At 39.3% G+C, this 18,766-nt stretch overlaps 1 protein-coding gene across 5 annotated transcripts in view; it reads left to right on the forward strand.

Annotated features, from left to right (window-relative positions):
• LOC146453653 (uncharacterized) overlaps positions 1-16,879 on the forward strand; it is a 101,300-nt gene extending 84,421 nt beyond the window's left edge. For all 5 annotated transcript variants that reach the window (XM_085096249.1, XM_085096252.1, XM_085096253.1 and 2 more), the window contains 12 exons: positions 190-396; positions 1,272-1,454; positions 2,219-2,384; positions 4,863-5,080; positions 6,050-6,272; positions 7,009-7,265; positions 9,165-9,327; positions 10,078-12,317; positions 12,428-12,473; positions 12,931-13,173; positions 14,315-14,392; positions 15,579-16,879. In XM_085096249.1, coding sequence (XP_084952375.1) covers positions 190-396; positions 1,272-1,454; positions 2,219-2,384; positions 4,863-5,080; positions 6,050-6,272; positions 7,009-7,265; positions 9,165-9,327; positions 10,078-12,317; positions 12,428-12,473; positions 12,931-13,173; positions 14,315-14,392; positions 15,579-15,772 — 4,218 coding nt within the window. In that variant the 3' untranslated portion in view covers positions 15,773-16,879. The remainder of the gene's footprint in view (positions 1-189; positions 397-1,271; positions 1,455-2,218; positions 2,385-4,862; positions 5,081-6,049; positions 6,273-7,008; positions 7,266-9,164; positions 9,328-10,077; positions 12,318-12,427; positions 12,474-12,930; positions 13,174-14,314; positions 14,393-15,578) is intronic.
• The last annotated feature ends 1,887 nt before the right edge of the window (positions 16,880-18,766 follow it).

Raw genomic sequence — 18,766 nt, forward strand, 5'->3', positions numbered from 1 at the left:
CTGGATCTCACAGTGTCTGTTACAGAGAAATGTTATGCTTCAAAATGAGCTATGTCAGCTATTTATTAATTATATAGGTCTAGGTTGAAATGAAAGGAGAATATTTTTGGTTTTAATGACTCAGCAAATGAAGGTTCCAAATGAGTTGACGCAGTTGAGTGCTTTACAATTTCAATTCCTTGTCTACAGAAAGACGTACAGAGCCGCATGGTATGGGAGCGAGTGGACATTGAAGATGACTACAAGCGCTACGTGATTGGTAAGCAGGGAGCCAAACTAAGGGAGATCAGTAACCAAACAGGAACAAAAGTGATCTTGAAGGATAAAGAGGTGTACATACTTCTTGGAAATGAGGAGCAAAGGAAGCAGGCGAGATTGCACATAGGAACCATCGTGGTAGGTAGATTTTTTCTATTGGTTACATGTGAGAAGTCACTTATTGCTTTAACAAGTTCAATTCTTACAGCGGCGCAACTACATTGCATAAGCCTACTTTCACTAGAACAGCATTTACACCAACAAATATGTCATGCATAAAGTTCTATGGGAACCCAAAAGATCCTGACAAAATTACAATGAATCTCAAAAGACAAGACCGTCAAAATCTTATTACTATGAAAACTCAATTCAAGTCACGTAAGCATGGAAATTCTGTAACAAATTGCTGCCAGGTAATTTTGTGGAGAATTCGCACTCATGCGACCTTTTATGCTTATAAATAGTTTTGAACTCATTAAATTTAGCAAGAAACTCTTTCACCTCCCCCAACCTCATTTAATTTTTAATTCCGATGATTGAAACGATGTTAAAAAAGTATACTATTAATCGCTGATTTAGCGTGACCTTAACCAAAGAAGCCATGGCTATTTACAACGCTCTTTACTCCCCCACCTTCCCCCATACTCGCGATGCATTTCTCTTGCACTAAGTCAACATTTTATGGGGATGGGGGTCGGTGACCAGATATTTTACGTTCTCGCTTGCCGTGTTTCTGTCGCGTGCGTACGAATACATCGTAACTTCGAATTTGTCCCAACCCTTTTGTTCGTGATTGTAGTTATGAAATGGAATAGAAATGCTCAAGTTGGAGAATCAAAAATTGATTCTTTGTCTTCAGTAAAGTGCACAGGCTCTTTGGTAACTTATCAAACTATTTGGACATCAGATTATGCTGGTAATTCATTCATTTCTTGAATGTGTGCCGATCTGATGCCACGGATAAGAACATAAATTTGCTGTGTAGCTTCATTAACGCTTGGCTTCAATTTCAGGCGAGTGTAAGATTGGCAGGCGCGGAAAACAAATTCAACAAAGTTCGCTACTACATTGATGGCTGCAATCTTTTCGAGGATTGCACAGTAAAATTGCAAGAAGTACAAAAGGAGACTCGAATGGTGCTACCGGAATCACGTGCGCAGTACAATCTGATACCAACCAGGAAATATGAACCACAGGTATTTAATGCGATGTGCATCATGGTTTGCAAAGAAATTCTCTGTATGAAAGAAATGTGATGGTATATTTCCAGCCTGGTGAATGAATGAGAATGATGATTATTCTAGAATGTGACGCTAATCATCATTCTCATTCATTCACCAGGCTGGAAATATACCATCACATTTCTTTCATATACCACACGTTTGACATTCAAATCCTAGCAGTATGCAGGATGTTTGTCCCATGAACCTAGTTTAATGGCCTTAGCTCCAACGAGTCTCCTGTAGCTCAGTGGTAGAGCATCCGAACTAGTAATCGGAAGGTCTTAGGTTCGACTCCTGATAGGAGCACTCGGATTTCTTTTTTCCGAGTATGCCTGCGTCACTTTCTAGAATAATCATCATTCTCAAATTCTCTGTAGTAAACACTATTAAATCTTCAGGTTACTTCTTTGTTGGATCAACCTTCCCGGCCACTGTTATAAGGTTTACGGATATTTGCTATCACAGCGTTGTATTCAAAATATCCTATGATGTACGACCCACCGGACCGGAATGAAAACGTTTAAGTAAAAATTAAAAATTTCGCCCTCCGTGCCATACATATTTTCTCTAAGAGTAAGAAGGGGGCCTGGAGTTCCCATGCCATTACCCTAGATCTACCTTTCTATCATAATAACACAGCCCTATTTATTGAAGTCACTTGAAATTGGCCTTGTGTTGTTAAAAGTATTACTCTTACAGCCCACCTACTTAATGTATTAGTGTCGTCTCCTCTTTAGGATCCGGAAGCTATTAGCTCGATCAGTACCGGTAACTCAAACTACCAGTCTAAATTGATGGAGGACGCTCTGGTATCACTCCGCAAACTCAAAGAGACCGAAGAACATCCGCAGGCAGACATGTGGTGTCACTTTGGAACGGCAGTCATCAGAGTTCCTGAGGAAGGTAATGATTTATTTTGCTTCAATTACAGCTGAGCACATAAAGAAGGGGATTCGAAAACAAGCGATGTTTTCTTGTTTTAATCTCATTATTGTAAACAAAACAAACAAAAAGTCAAATAAAAAATAAAATAAAAAGTTGTGCCACAGATGCCGATTTTTTTAAGTAACATCTTGGAAAAAAATTGAAACAGTACCAGTTTGTAGAAGTTATCCCCACCCCCCACAATCAATGCTGATTTCAGGTGAAATGCGTTCTCTGTGCAACTGCATCGATTAACATTGAATGGGAGAGGTAGGATTGCAGCACTAGGTACTCGAATTATGTTTGACTTAAAGGGATACTCTAGACCCCAAAACAACTTTCCAAATTCAGAAAGCTTATAACCCAAATGACCAAAATTGGAGTTCGATCTCCGCTATTTTGCCTAGAAAAGCGAAAAGTTTCTCGTCACGGGATTCGAAGCAGCACTTGGGCTGTAAACCGGAAATGACGTAGAAAGAAGAACTCACCAAACTTTTTCCGGTTAGATTCCTTTGAATTTCTTTAGCAAGATTCGGTCAAATGGCTTGATTTAAAAATTCCAAAGTAAAAAGTATAGTTCGTGTTTTGAGGAAAATTCAATAGTACCGTATCGATTTATGGTTGCTTGATGCTTTTAAAATTCTAGTAACAACGGTGAAGGTCTTACTAATTGGCATTTCTTTCGGGTTTTGTACAGATGGTTCGGACACACGCGATTCGATTTGTTTGCTAACCCCACGACCTCTGCTCACTTTTCTAAAGACTGTTCTCAACCGCAAATTATCATAGCTGTGTCTGTGGAAAGTTGAATAGCTCACAAAACGCCATTTCAACCTTGTTTTAAAGAAGGACTATCAGAGAATAAGAGCATAGGCCCGATGGAGGACAGTACGTCCAATGAAGCCGCTCGCGCCAGACAGATCACAAAACAAGCTATTTCACCAGAACTAGGGTTCACGGTATGTTTGAAAAATAATAAAAAATTATTATGGCAGTGCAGCCTGAAGAAAGGGAGCATTAGCCGATAATGATACTTAAGCTTACCTTTCGAACACGCGTAGTATCGCAGTTATTTCATTAGCCTTGTTCAGTTCAGGTACGCGACTGTCATATATATCCGCTGTATACGCGGCGCAACAGGGCAAAATGACCAACAACGGTGAACACCGTTTTCTAAATCAGCATAATATCAAAGTTGACAGGCCTTATTTTGCTTTAAAATGGAAAACAATGAAAAATTGCCAGTCACATTATTTAGCGGAAAAAATCCCTGTAAAGTGAGCTCGAATGCAGTCATAGAACGCAAAATGGCATGAAAGGTTAATAAACTCGTTTAATATCCCAAAAGGCCCAACACAACAAAATGACTTCCGAATTTAATCATGTGCTTAGTCTTCGTCGTAGTATTGCTGTTTGTACAGGTACCGCTCCTCTAAAGCGTGAATCGTTATAATGAAAGCTGTCTACATCTCCAAGCTTTCGCTGAGCTTTGTACGCGGTCTCTAACAGGCCAATTCCCAGGAAAAAATCCACGTGGATTTTTTTTTTAAAATATAACTAAACTAGATTTCAAATAACAACGCCGTACCATAAAAAGGAAACTTCAATACTACTCAAAACTTATTCAATCGCCAATGAAATCACATTGCGGATGGGAAAACACCAAACTTGCGATAGAATGCATAACTTGTCGCTCTCTGACCGTACCCAAATCCGCTCTTAAACACCTTTTCGCACTCGTGTTGTAGAGTCCGTAACCGAATTCACTTTGCTGTTGCACGCCTAAGCACGTACAACAGAGCGCCCTCAGAGCTCTGCTAACGTAGCTCCGTCGGCAATTTTGATTGTACTATTTGTTCAGAAGAAAAACAAGCAAAAGAACTGCGCTAATCTCCAGAATCCATATTGTCTTCAGTGTTGTAAACAAGAGCAGTTCTTCATTCTACGTCATCGATCACTTGCTCTATCAAAGACGATTTTTACTTTCGGTCTTCAAAACGGGGAAAATTTCGCCTTTCTCCGGTAATTTTCGGCCTTTTACTTTTTTCTTTTGTACCTTTTGTGCCGTTTACCCTTTATTATAGTCCAAATGCTACCTTTTACGCGAAAGTTGTTTTGGGGTCTAGAGTATCCCTTTAAAAGCAAAAGAAGGGGTTATGTCAACGGTAGGACATCTTTCCATACTCGATTCAATTTCCTAAAAATCCTTAATACTAAGCTCTCTTCATTCTAGCTATCGAAAAACAACACAACCTTAACTTTTTTGTTCTTTTTATATAAAATGCTTATTTTGATTTTTGGTCTTGACGGTTTTCTTATAGCTTTTAATAGTTATCCATGTTCTTCTTTAATTACAACGTGAAATTAAACTCTGTTGTCATTACCTCTGAGTAAGAAGGAATAAGCTCGTACTCCTGATTAAAAAATAGATAAGATTGTGTCATCGATCTTTCCTAGAGAATGTCATTGAGGCAGAATGGGCCGTCGATGAGGCAACGGATAAACTTCAATTATCAGATAAGGAACATAACTGGAAAACGGCTTTTAGAGAAGGAGTTGACCTCGACGAGAGAATGTTTAAAGAAAATAATTACGAGACTCCTGAGAATAATCCATATATAGCAAGATATGATTTAACATATCTCACGCCATCCCATCATCAATTACGATGTAAGGTAATTATATGAAGAATTTCATTTCTTGTTAACTTTAAACTCGTCCTTGAAACTTCCAACATTTGCTTCTTCAAGTTGTTTCCTCATTCTTTGTGTTCATTGTCACATTTATGCACAGTCGAAGCTGTATCAAGCGGTAACCCTCGTGCAATGGCTAAGTAAAGGCTGGTTTCCATATGACCGCAGATCGCAATAAGGTCTGCGATCGTTTGCGATCCTGCGATCACGATCGCAGGATCGCAGACGATCGCAGACCTTATTGCGATCTGCGATCATATGGAAACCAGCCTTAACCGCTTAATACAGGTTGCACATGCAGAATTCATGTCATATACAGTAAAACGCCATTTCATGTCACATTTTAGTGGTAACTTTTAAGTTAAAATATACATTAAAATGTGCAGTTTATGCACCAAAGCGCTCACAAGGTCACTTACTCAATTGAGAAACTGCAACGACAAATTGGTGTGATAAGGAGAACGTGGACTAATAAAACATCAATGCTAAGATCCTACAGACAGTATTGTAGGTCGTAAGAAATTCAATTTCCTGGCACGCTTTTCTTTACCATTTTTTAGTGGTCAAGACAACGGAACGTAGTAAAGGGTGACCGCGACCGCTCAATAGAGGCCAAAATTACAGTAATTTAAAGGGAAGTATAGTTTTTGGGACTTTGACAAATGACCTCTTAATAGAGGATGACCGCTTAATACGGTCCTACTTAATACAGATTGGACTGTAATGACTCTTTTTGATTATGATAAGCGGCTCTTTCAGTGTAAAACTGGAAGATTCTAAATGGTACAGAAAACAACCATGGCACATTGATAAGAACAACTTTAAACATCCACGTTCCTTTCGTTAGCTCCTAGTATGGTATTCATCTTTGCAATGACGGCATTACAAAACTAACTAGCGAATTTATTATTTTCTATTTATTACTTTATTTTAATTCTTTTTCTTAATTAGGTGTGGGTTGCAGACGAGAACGTTGTAGAGAGATTGGAGGATATTGAAATCCCTTTTAGTGACGTAAAGAATGTCTTGGAGGAAATTCATTTTGAAAACGAAGCAACACGATCACGTTGTCGAGGATGGCTGGTTCTTAAATCTCGGAGATATTTACAAGCTGACATTTTGTTCCCTGGTTGCAAATATGATTGCACAAGATTGACCATTCGTGGGCGAGCAGGTAAGATTTCCTTTCCTTAACTTGTTTTCCTTTGTAGCCATCACAGTAATTTATGCCGAGGTACATAACGAGGATTATTTAAGAAAAATACTTCTATTTTGATGTTCTGTCTTTCAATATGGTTTAGGTCTTTTGAAAGTGACCAGTTTGTGTATGCTAAAACTGTTCTGGGGAACGTGCTCTTTCTTTGCGCAAAAAAATGATTTATTTATGAGCTACTGTTGGCTATGTATACTGAGGTATACAGGGAATCGAAGTAGAACGTTGAAAATTCCACACACTGGCAAACTTTACGAACTCTGATGACGCAAAGCACGGTCCATTCTGATCAGTGATAACGGAGCCCGGCAACGCATATCGGCTTAACATGGCCATCAGACTTCTAATGACAGCCTTGGAGGTTTCAGTAGAGAAGAAATCAACCTTAATGAAGTTACTGAAGTAGTCACCAAGAACTAGAAGAATCCGGCCTGAGAAAAAAGTAGAAGAATTGGCTCCCTGAATGGTACTATTGAAGTGCAATAAACGTTACATCTGTCATGTCTGCAGGGCGTGGCATTTCAAGTTATGGCACGCACCTTAAGTTTGTCAGGGTGAGCTTTCAAGCCCGATTTAGTTGCGTAGTAGCCTATCAACGGGATTTTTCTAAGCACAGTTGAAGTTTATTCACTGAAGTTTAATTGGTCAGTTAAAGTTCAGTGCAGTAAATCCTGATCCGTTCTATATCTTGCCACAGAAAGCGGCCTGGCCTCAGACTACGTACCAGATGAGCAAGTGCGACAGCCCTTATTAGCATACCTATCTCGACTAACTTTGACTGACAAAGATGGATTTGGACTACATCTTCCAGAGGATCTACCCAAGGGATTTCATTTAACCCATAGGAGGTTGTCTAAACGAACCCTCTTCACCACTGATTCAGGGTTTGCCGTTATCCTCTCGAGGGAACACACATGGTGCAACGTCATAGGGAAAGAGGAATACAGGGAATCAGTAAGTGAACTTTACAGCTTACAAAGAAAAAAGAGTTTAGGCAACTTTTTGTGGTGGATCAGTAAACACAAACTGATAAGTTAAGACAACTTTACAGACTTTCGATCTGTAAAGGCAGGGAAAAACGATATGTATCTTTTTGAACGTCATGGCCAATGAAAGTGTTTCGATGTGTACGGTGTGTAGACTGTAAAAGGAAAATTCGGTCAGCTGACGGTCTGTTAATGATCTTCGTCTCCTAAACGGTCGGGGCTTGTGACACTTTGATGATCCGTATTGTCTTTACTAGAGATCTTAAAAGTGATAGTTAGGCCGTACATACGGGCCATAGAAAGCGGAGAACAAACCCAGACTAAAGCCGAAACAAATGCTGTATGCATGTTTACCTCGTTCTTAAGGGAGAAGAGTCTTGTTTTCGTGGACTGACATTGTCTGAATGATCCGAGTGACAAAGAAATAAACCGCCAAAATAGCAAGAATCTCAACAAATCCACACCACAACAGCTGACCATAACCACTGTAAACAACCAGGTTACACTTGCATTAATGACCCGTTTTTTTTTTTAAGCGTGTGCAGAGAACGGTGATGTTTTTTTTTATACCAACACAGAGTTGAAACACGAAATATCATAAATGGATCTCCATGCGAAACTGATAAAGCCGACAAACACACTCTTTAACGCAATGAATTGAACGAAGTCACGCTAAGTACCGTTCCGGTGTATACCTATTTCTTTAAGCGTGTGCACTTATTAGTCACACGTGGTGGAAGTCTTCTGGGTCGAAGCAAAACACAATTCGAGATTCGGTGGCCAGGAGTCAAAAAGTAGGGGTCGGAATTTCATAAACTGCGATCCTCCGGGCTTTATTTTCTTAGAAAGAATGGGAATGGGTAGGGAGTGTGGGGGCTTAGGGACATAACGCCTTCCCTTTATCCACTTCGTTTAACAGCCGGAACCGATTTCCGAAGAACTTCAACTCGAAAGAAATCTTTCAGGTTGATCTGTATCCAATAACGACTAATTACATACAGATTGACTGGGTCAAACGTCGAACTTCATATGAACCAACCGAAACGCATAATTTTTCTGCAAAAGCCTTGAGTCGAAAACGCGGTTTGCTATTTTTTTGTTGCATTCGATAATGTTTAACCAGTGTAGAAGTTTGGCTAAAATAAAAATGTAACAAGGATCGCCGGGTTCGTGCAACGCAGCTCAGGGCGTTTGACTCACGCCAAGGATTATGCATTTAAGAGCAGCACAAGTACATTGTATAATCCTGCTTTTTGTGGAACAGTATTTACACCAACAAATATGACATGTATATTTTAAGGGAACCGACGAAAGATGCATACAACACTCTTCTCCAATGGTGTCCACGTTGATTGATTTGTTATCTACAGGCCAAACTAAGCATACATGTCTAGGTACCGTATGTGTCATAATGGAATGATGGGAGTATCTGATATTTCTCAAGGACGTTGATACTGGGCTGATCACTTTCACGATCAAAAACAAAGATACTAGTTACACATATTTTTGATAGATTATAAGATTTCTGAAGATTTTTAGATGTGTTTAGGGTGATTCTTAATTGTAATTTGTATATACGTTTTTAGTAATTTTTATTGTTTTAGTAATTCTCATTTGTCTTATGCACGATTCCACCAGCTCTGCTGATTTCTCTTATCGTGTTGAAATAAAGATCTTGATTGATTGATTAATTGATTGATTGATTGATTGATCGACGATAACCGGCTGACGAGCGGTTTCATCTGTTCTACTCATTTTCGTCCATCCATGTACTAATCGCTGAAATTATGTTACAGAACGCTTGCGAGATAAATATTTGAACAGCTAACTGTAAAAAATTAAACTCTGCGTTTCATTGTCTCCGTAGACTGATCTCCACTTGCACTGCGAAGAGTGGGACAGGTTACTTAGCAGTGGAGTTTGGGAACCAGAGGCCATAGTGAGAAAGATACCAGAATTTCTAACGTTTGTTAGGGAAGTCCAAGGGTTAGTCGTCAGTGAGATGCATGGGAATGGATCAACAGGAACAAGTAAGAAAAAAATCCACGAGTAATTTTATTTGAATTCCATGAATACAGCTGTTTTAACAAAGGTTGTCCAAAAAAAGCGTGAAAGTGTACGCGACAATGCCGAAAGGTAGTCTGGGAAATACCTAATAAATTTCAAAAGCTTCGAATCCATATTGCCCGCCATCTCAAGTCTTCGCTGTACGGTCGAGGCATTATGGATTCTGAGCTTCTAGTGAAATCTATTGGGTATTTCCCAGACTACACTTCAGCATTGTCGCGTATGCTTTTATGCTAACTGTTATAGACACGACGCGTGACATGGTGTGGCTGACATTTTGAAAGTAAAAAGATCTGGGTCAACGAGCTTGTTTCCGGAGTTACAATCACTTAAAACTAAATTAAGGGCTGTTTTCAACGGCTTATATTGTTGCTATGGAAATCTCTGAAGTAAAAGAAATACAACTATAACTTTCTCACCAATAATTAGTTATTTGTTTGAAATAATTTTTTGGTATAATAAACTGATGAAGAGTGGTGTTATTGCTCCGTCAAATTTTGGTACTGAGTGAGTACTAGAAGGTGGTGCCACCCACCTAAACAAGGTTTTCTTGTCCAGAAAGGACAACTTTAACTCTAAAGAGGGGTCGAAGGGGAGTTTAACTTTTCTGCAACTTCAGGGGATGCAAACATGGTAAATGTTCGATCATCGAGAGTTCTAAATATAACGGCTTAGCAAGAGAATATTTATCCTTTCGTTGTTTTATATTCCAGTTCCTCCTGAAATTCTTGCCCGTGGCCCTGCCGCTTTGGAAGCCTATAACCAGGCCCTTGCTGAAGGAAGAACGTCCGTCAAGAGGGTTCCAATAATGCTTATTGGACAAGACCGTGCAGGAAAGACAAGTTTAAAGAAATCGTTGAAAGGGATTTGCTTTGATCCAGAGGAAGACAGTACTGTGGGCATAGAGGTTGATCCTTCTCTTTTCAAGGTGACCACTGAGACGTGGAGAACAGGGACGACCGAAAACGACCAGAATGCTGAAGAAGCCAATTCCTTTGATTATCACACAGCAATGTGGATTGTCAATAACTTGAAGGAAAGGAGAAACAGCGCCCAGGTTGAAGCTGATACAGAAGGAAATGAAAGTACTGTGGATTCTGAAATCACAGAAATACCAAGCGAACCAAGATCAACTGAGCAACTAAGTGATGTCGAGAAGATTGAAATATCTAGCGAACCACCGGCCCTGTCCAACGGAGATGGACCACAAGAATCACCTGATCCATTAAAACAGAATCAAGAGGACGACTTTGACAGTCTCACTCCTTGCGTTCCAGAAGAGGTGGCCATGGTTACTGAAACCCTGCTTCATGGGGGTTGGGAGGATAACAGGGAAGACGTTTATTCAACTTTGTGGGACTTTGCTGGACAGTCAGTTTACTATGTGACACATCCCCTCTTTCTAACAGCACAGGCAATCTACTGTTTGGTTTACGACCTCAGCTTAAATCCACATGACACGGCCAAGCCACTGGTGAAACAAGGAGTACGCAAGAAATTTCAAGACAGCTTTAACCTGAAAACCAATTTAGATTATCTTGATTTCTGGATGATGTCTGTGACTTGTCTGGCCACTAGTCATAATGATAATGTAGATGGATGTCCTAAATCAGAGCAACTTCCAGATAAGCTTCCTTTGGTTTTCTTGGTATGCACTCATGCCGATACACCTTATGACGATCGCGATCCAAGTGAACTAGCTCAGGAGATTCTTGGTTGTCTAATGGACAAGCCATACGGCGCCCATTTGTATGACGTGTTCGTTGTTGATAACACAAAATCAGGTACTGATTCTGAGTGTTCAGAGGTGGAGCGTTTGCGAGAAGAAGTGCTTGCCGTTACTAAAGAGCTGCCACACATCACCGCATTCATTCCAATCAAATGGTTGAAATTTGATCAGGCCCTCAAGGCAGTGAAAGAAAAAGGGCGAACATTCATTTCTTTGGAGAGCGCAAAGTACATTGCATCACAAGCCTGCAACATTGACAAAGAGGAAGAGTTCGAAACATTGATCAACTATCTGCATGACCTGCGACGCTTGATTCATTTTGACGACTCTCCAGATTTGAATAAATTGGTAGTCTTAGATCCACAGTGGTTGGTTGATGTGTTTAAAAATGTGATAACTGTGAGGCCATATAGCCGTAGTGAAAAGAGATTCGTAGAGCTATGGAATAAGCTTGAGAGGGAAGGAATCTTGGATCAAGAACTTTTATCACATGTGTGGGGGACATTGTATGACAACAAAGAATCCTGTGACAGCCTTGTCAGAATCATGCAGAAATTTAGCTTGCTGTGCCCGTGGCCATTGGAAACATCAGGGAGTTACCTGGTACCATCAATGTTGAAAACACATCCATCAAGCAAGATTATCAGTCTTGTCGCGTCCGCAAAAACACCCCCTCTGTTTATAACATTTGAAACTGCTCAAGTCCCTCCAGGCTTCTTTCATCGATTTGTCCTCCAGTTCTATCAGTGGGGGAAGGAAGCATTTTTGAGGCCAATAAAACCTCAGTTGTTTCAGAATTTTGCAAGATTTCTCACGTCTGGAAACGAGGCCGGTTCTGTGATCTTCGCATGCAACACTTTGACCATTGAAGTTGTAATCCACACGGAAGACCACCATGACGCCGAGTTGTTCACCTGTGCTAGTGTTGTTCGCAGGCAGGTGGGTTTGATGCTTCAGCGTATGCGCAGTGAGTTTTTCTGGCTGAGGAACATAAAAAGTGAAATGAGTGTTCTCTGTCCAGTCTGCTGTCCCGATGGTACAATTGATGCTTGCCTTTCCCATGAAAAAGAGGGATGCAAAAAGGAGCAATGTCTTCACTTCTGGTCATTGTCGGAGTTGTGCAGAGCGAAGCAGACCATTATTTGTCCCAAGTTTGCGTCTGCTCAAAAAGTCACAGTGGACGTCAAACAATTTCTGCCCTGGTATTCCCCTGCAGGAGATCAGGTAAATATCATTACACTAATTTAACAAGGAGAAATGAACCTTTGGGTGTGATATGGTCTCTTTGCATGTCGTAAATATAACCGTTACATTTTTTTATTTCCTTATCATAGATAGCACATGGTGAAGTGGACAAGGAACGTTTATCTCTAGATGAAGGTAAGTTGTTGGATTAGCATTTTCATTAAAATATTGCTTCATTGTGTTACACCACAGCTTAACCTCGAATATTAAGTAACTTATATCTAAGAACTTCAAAATTTGAGTCAACGATGACAAAATGCTTCTTACTTAGAGGAAGCTGCTCCCATTTTGTGTGAAAGAAAAACGCATTGATTGAAGTATTATGAGTAAAGCTACTCTGAGAGGCATCAATAGACGAAACAAGTTAAACAAGCAAACGTTAAGTATAAAATGCATTGATGGAACAACGAACCGTAAGTATAACTAGCATAATGGGAACGATTACTAAACACTTTGTTTTGGTATATGCCGTCACTAACATTGTGCAACCCGCACTTCTAATGCATCACAATACAAAATTGCCTCATCCTTTTTCGAGAAAACATAACTCCAGCACAGCTCTTTACTAAAACTGTTTAAACTCGATTTCTAGGAAATGAAGAAAAAGCTCTTGCTCTCCCTGGTAGGGTTTTGGAATCTCTCAAGTCCCAGTCTTGTGATTCGAAACAGATTGCGCGTCTATTAAACGAGAGTTTTCAACTGGATGGGGCCTCTTTAGCACAGCCAGATCCTGACACCAAGAAAAAAATCCGCTGCTTGGCAAAAAAGGCTAAATGTTCAGACCGGCTAGACGTGGTCAAACATTTGAGGGAAATTACACCCGCTGGGACTTCTGGTTAGTAAATTAAAACGGAACTTTAAAAAGTATGTTAATTATTTCCATTTTCGTAACTTACAATGTTTCCAAGGAAAAGTAAACTTAAAAGTCCGAAGCCTTGAAAGAAGATTAAATCGAATGTTCTTGCTCTAAAGATGCAAACGCAAAAAATGATTTTATCGACGGATTTCCCTTCTAGACTGTGAAGGAAGATCATTATGGCGTCTTTTGAATTCGTTCGCGCTTCACTCTATCAAAGGGTAACTCTAACGCAACGAGGAGATATGTGCCGTGTTAAGGACGGTGCCTACTAATACCGAAGTATTTTTGTGCGGTTTATGACTATGCGGGAAAAGCAGATCTCAGCAAGGCCTATTGGAATCCAAAAAGAAAATTGGGGGTAACCACGCATTTTTTAGAGATAATTAAGCAATAATATCTCTAAAAAACGCCAAAATATAAAGCAATGTATGGGATTTTTTCCTAAATTGAAGCCTAATTATCTCTGAAAAATGCATGGTTACCCCTAATTTTCTTTTGAGATACCAAAAGCATTTAATAAGTTCTGCTTTCTCTGCATAGTTTTAAACCGCGCAAAAATATCCTTGTATTAGTGCGCACTACCCATAGGAAACCGGACTATCTCGAGATGCGCAGAACGTATGCGCAGTAACAATAGTAGGCACCGTCCTTAAGATAAAATTTAATGGATTGGTTTCATATGCGGCGAGGGCGACAACTTTCTTTTCATCTAAACTTTTTGTTACTTTTTTGTTTGTTTGATTGTTTTATTAGACTTCTCGAGTTAAAACAAACACTTTTGGTTTACCGGATCTGTTAAATTTATATGTGTAATACACACTCCTAATGAGACCTCCACTCTGACAATGATTAATGATGCAACAAATCATGCTTGATATAGATTTACAATGTAATTCAGTGCAATAACCTTAAGCTAGTAGTAATGTTCGTGGATTGTTTCGATTCAACAAAAGCTTTTTGTTAAACAAAAAGCGGTGATTTTAAGTTCTCTAGCACATTTTTTTAAATTATTCTTAAATTCCTATGTATGTTGTCAGCTGTTTTTAACGATTTAAAATTTACGTTCATGGAACTTTTTACTCAGCAGTTAATTTGTGCCTGTATATCTAATCCACAGGTCCACTTTTGCCTGAAGATCTCGATGTTGGAAGGATCCCTTTTTGTCATAGAAGAAATCTAACCATCGCTTTGTCTGGTAAGAGTTAGCTACTAATAAATATACGCACTTGCATTATGACTGTCTTAGTTGCAAGACGTTCAACCCATAAGAAGATTAATTTAGAGAACTGTTGTAGCCAACGGAAATAGTTATACGTTTCGATTATTCGTTACAATGGAACATTAATGAAAGACTCAAGAAGCCTGCACCTGGTTAATTTACTTTGTATGGTTTTAGAGTAAGGAGCCTTAGGTATTGTGGGCTCAAATTTTGGGACACCGAACCACCCACCATTGTTTAAACAGGCCTTATAACATTGTGAAGCAGCAACTGTGACAGTACATGAGGCACAGGCAGGAAAAGCTCGTGCCAGCAGCACCCTCCCAAATGCGGCAGACATTCCATGTCCACTCTGTCTAAGAACTTTTCGAGCTAACAATACGCCTTGTAAGTCATATACGCACTCACACCACACGAGCCCCGACCCAACAACCTGAGGATAGCTGAAGTGGTCCTCATTATGATTGCCAGTGACAGGAGAACAAGCCAATAAACTAACAACATTGAGCAGCTCTTCTTGGTTCAGATGATCGTGCTATAAGGCGTTAACGTCAAACCCCTAGCTGGGCTTATATATAGCACGCTTTTTTACAGCTATTTAATAGGACGTGATGTTGATGAACCTGCAATCTATTCAAATAAAATGGCGGACATTATAAGTCTTCCGGGCAGCACTGAGACAGAATCACATTCATTAAAAGGCTGCCATCATCACGAGAATTTCCGTATTATTAAAAAACAAAAACGGATCAGGCAGTGGGGTGAACTATTCCTCTCCCTAACTTCTCCCTCCTACCTCCTCTTCTTTTTCCAGAGGAAAAATCAGACGGTCACGAAATTGTGCACAGAAAAAAAGAAGCTATGCATTTAGTTACTACATCTCTTTAAGAGCACTATTTAAACGGACAAAGACAGCCTCGTATTGGTTTCTTGCGGCAGTTAAACGCCGAGTAGTTATCAAGTTCAATTACTTCTTTTGTCCCTTTTGGGTGGTATGATTTCAAAATGACCAGTTTTTACAGAGAATGTCCTTTCGGCGCCATTTGCTTAAGTACAAGTGAACATGAGTACTATTGTTGGAACTAGAACTTCTTTTGGACTAGTTGCATATATACTTTTTAGAACTTGGTACTCAATTGAACTACGCATTTTTGTTTCGCAGGTAGAGATGAGTGGAAGCTTGTTGCAGAGAAGCTTGGTTTCAATCAAGACCAGATTCTATTCCTTGACAAACGCTCTAAAAACCCAGCTGAGGAGTTTTTGGGTTGTATTGCAAGTGAACGTTACCTAAGTGTAGGAGATCTGTACGACTTGTTATGTGATTGTGGTCTACAAGTAATAGCCAATCACCTGTAAAAAAAAAAAACTAGCTGAGGAGTTACTGGGTTGTATCGCCAGTGAACGTTACCTAGCTATCAGAGATCTTTACGACCTTTTTTTTTCCTTTTTTAAGTAATCAGTTGTGGTGCACCAGTAATAACCGATTACCTGTAAAAGAAAAACAAAAAAAAAACGAAGAAAAAATTGATTGGAATTAGCTTTTGAGGGCATTCTAAGCCGTCCTTCAGAGATTTTTAAGAGGGCCATTCTCATGATAGGGGCCGAATCAGTATTTCACTGAAGTTCACATAACAGGCATTAGCGATAAATGTAACTTACTCTTTGTTGTTTTTATAGTAGGTTTTACATTAGTATTAATAAAGTCGCAGACGTAGGCAACTTCGTTGTTTAAGGGGTTGTTTACATGGAGGATCTTTCTAGCACTAGGAAGATCCTAGAAGGCGGATCATCTTGGGCGATATGTTTTCTGTATTCAGTTTACATGCAAAAAGTTGTACTTAGCCCTAGTGCTAGGATCTTTTCAGCGTCATCTAAAGTACCTTCGATCGCTAGTTAGTTTAGTTTAGTTTATTTATTTTGCCACACCACAAATATAATGTAAACACAAAAAAAAAGGATAGAAAAACAGATGTAACAATGGCGAGGAGACCTAAAGGAAACTAAGAAGCTTATATTAATTAGGTCTTCTCAGTTATTATTTTGCAAGATGAAATCAAGAAAGAAGATACGAACACGACGACGGATACAATTACAATTTCATACAATTACAATGTCAAATGGAAGGATATATTACGAAAAGAAAACCTACAAGAAAAGTTAATACTTAAACACATTTGGCAGAAAACTACTAATACTTATTACAGAAAAACGCCTTAAGTGCTTTCTTAAAGGAGATAGAGGAGGACGAGTTGACGATTTCGGTACACAAAGAGTTGTAAAATTTACGTCCTTGGTAAAAAACGGAAAATTGTTTGATGTTAGTTCGACAAAGAGGCAAACGATATAAATGAGAGTTTCTTGTATGATACGAATGAATTTCTTTCTGTAAGGTAAATTTACTGTCAAATTTTAAAGGAAGGGTACGGTTTTGGTAAGAGTACATGAATAAACCTAATTGAAATAGGTGTATGTCATAAAAATTTTACAATACCAAGTTTTCTAAAGATTGGATCAGTATGTGCATAGAAATGGGTTTTAGCTATAGTTCTCACCACTCGTTTCTGAGAATTTCAAGACGAACAAGGTTAGAATTGTAAGTGGAGCCCAAATTAAGTTGCAGTAAAAAAAGTATGGGTAGACTAGTGAAAAATATAATGTTCGTAGAGATTTTGTCGACAAGTAGAATTTAGATTTGCGAATTATTCCGATAGACTACGATAGAATTATTTCCGATCAGCAGTAAGGAGATAAGGCCCTAATACTAGGGACCAAAATAAATAAATAAATAAAATAACGTGGTGACGGCCGCGCGCTCAGCTGCTAAAGGCCAAGGTTACTTTTTTTTTTTCATTTCTTTCCGCATTATTTCTGCATGTAACCAAACGAAAAGTTGTTTCACCTTCTAGGATCTTCGAGCAATGGAATAGGGCACATTAGAGAGACTCCACTGTCGTCTTCTATCCTCTAAGGTTGTTCTCTTTTCCTTTTTTAACTCTTGTCACTAACCACTTACCATTTTTGCTGGACGTATTTCGCCAAAATCAACACTTTTTTGCTGGTAAAAGAACTGGGGAGGAGGGGGTGGGGGACAACAGTTATGGTATCTCCTTCACCACATTAGAAACTGGCAAGGCGCATTTATTTTAATTCGTTTCACCCATGCTTGCTGAGAGCAAGCGTCAAATATTGTATTCGCCGTGTTGTTTACTCAGCAAGGTTGTTGCACCTGCCAGAAAAACTTTAGTTTTACGGTTCTATTTCCATTCCATTTACTTTTGACATTCGAGTAGCAAAAAACCAAATTAAAAACGAAATAGTTTTTTCTATTCAATTCATTGTTGTGGATGTCTAAAGACAGGCCGTGGGGCTATCTTAAACAAAAACTGGTAAAACCTGGATGGCAGTCTGCATAAACTTCCACAAGACAAAGGCAACGAACAAGGAAATGCATTAAATTCTTCAACCCCTCCGCTAGTGAGACTGGCTAATACCAATCACTGCCTATTATAGTAGTGTCTCATGCCGCCACAGTTCAGATGAAAGGCACCACATCATTCATTATACACTCGATTGAAGAAACGTTGTCAGGTAAAAGGTATAAACCATGAACGGTAAAGCCTGGTTCCCACTTGTGAGATAAGCACAAGCATAAGTACAAGCATAAACTTTGGACGTTCCTAAATGTCAAGAAATAAAGCATACACAAGCGCTGGAGGAGGAGGAGGAGGAGATCTGGGAACTGATTCAAGATGGCTTAATCATCTTGCTTGTGCTTGTGCTTACCTCACGCCGGTTCCCACTTGTGAAATAGGCAAAAGCGTGAGATAACCACAAGCACAGGGCATGGAAAAAGTTTCTTTTTCTTGCGCTTATGCTAATGCTTAACTCAAGCTTATTTCATGTCGTTCCCACAACATTTTTCTTATGCTTATGCTTGCGCTTATTTCTTAACTGGGAGCCAAGCTAAAAACCCAACAGCTTTTTAGGAAACGTTTGACTTAAACATAAGCTTATTTGCATTCTTTTTGCTAGAAAATAGAAGCACGTGCGGATTTTATTTTAGGCTTAACATTTGCACATTTTTCGTAGACGAGAGAACTGAAAGCCACGGAATGTGCGTATCCTAATATATTATCACACTTTCACCAACACGATAGTACAAGTGATGGCCATTCAGAGTGGACTCGAAAAAAAGGCTGGAAAGTTTCATGTCCTTTATACACGATTTTTACATCTTAAAGATGTAAAAATCGTGTATAAAAATCCTTTAAAAAATGTTTAAGCTTGGATTTTCCTACCCCCAACCCCGGCAGCCCGACACACCCCTCCTGAGACCTTATTCGGCAACAT

Source organism: Pavona decussata, unplaced genomic scaffold, assembly GCF_977016875.1.
Source record: "Pavona decussata unplaced genomic scaffold, jaPavDecu1.1 SCAFFOLD_324, whole genome shotgun sequence".
Classification (NCBI taxonomy): domain Eukaryota; kingdom Metazoa; phylum Cnidaria; class Anthozoa; order Scleractinia; family Agariciidae; genus Pavona; species Pavona decussata.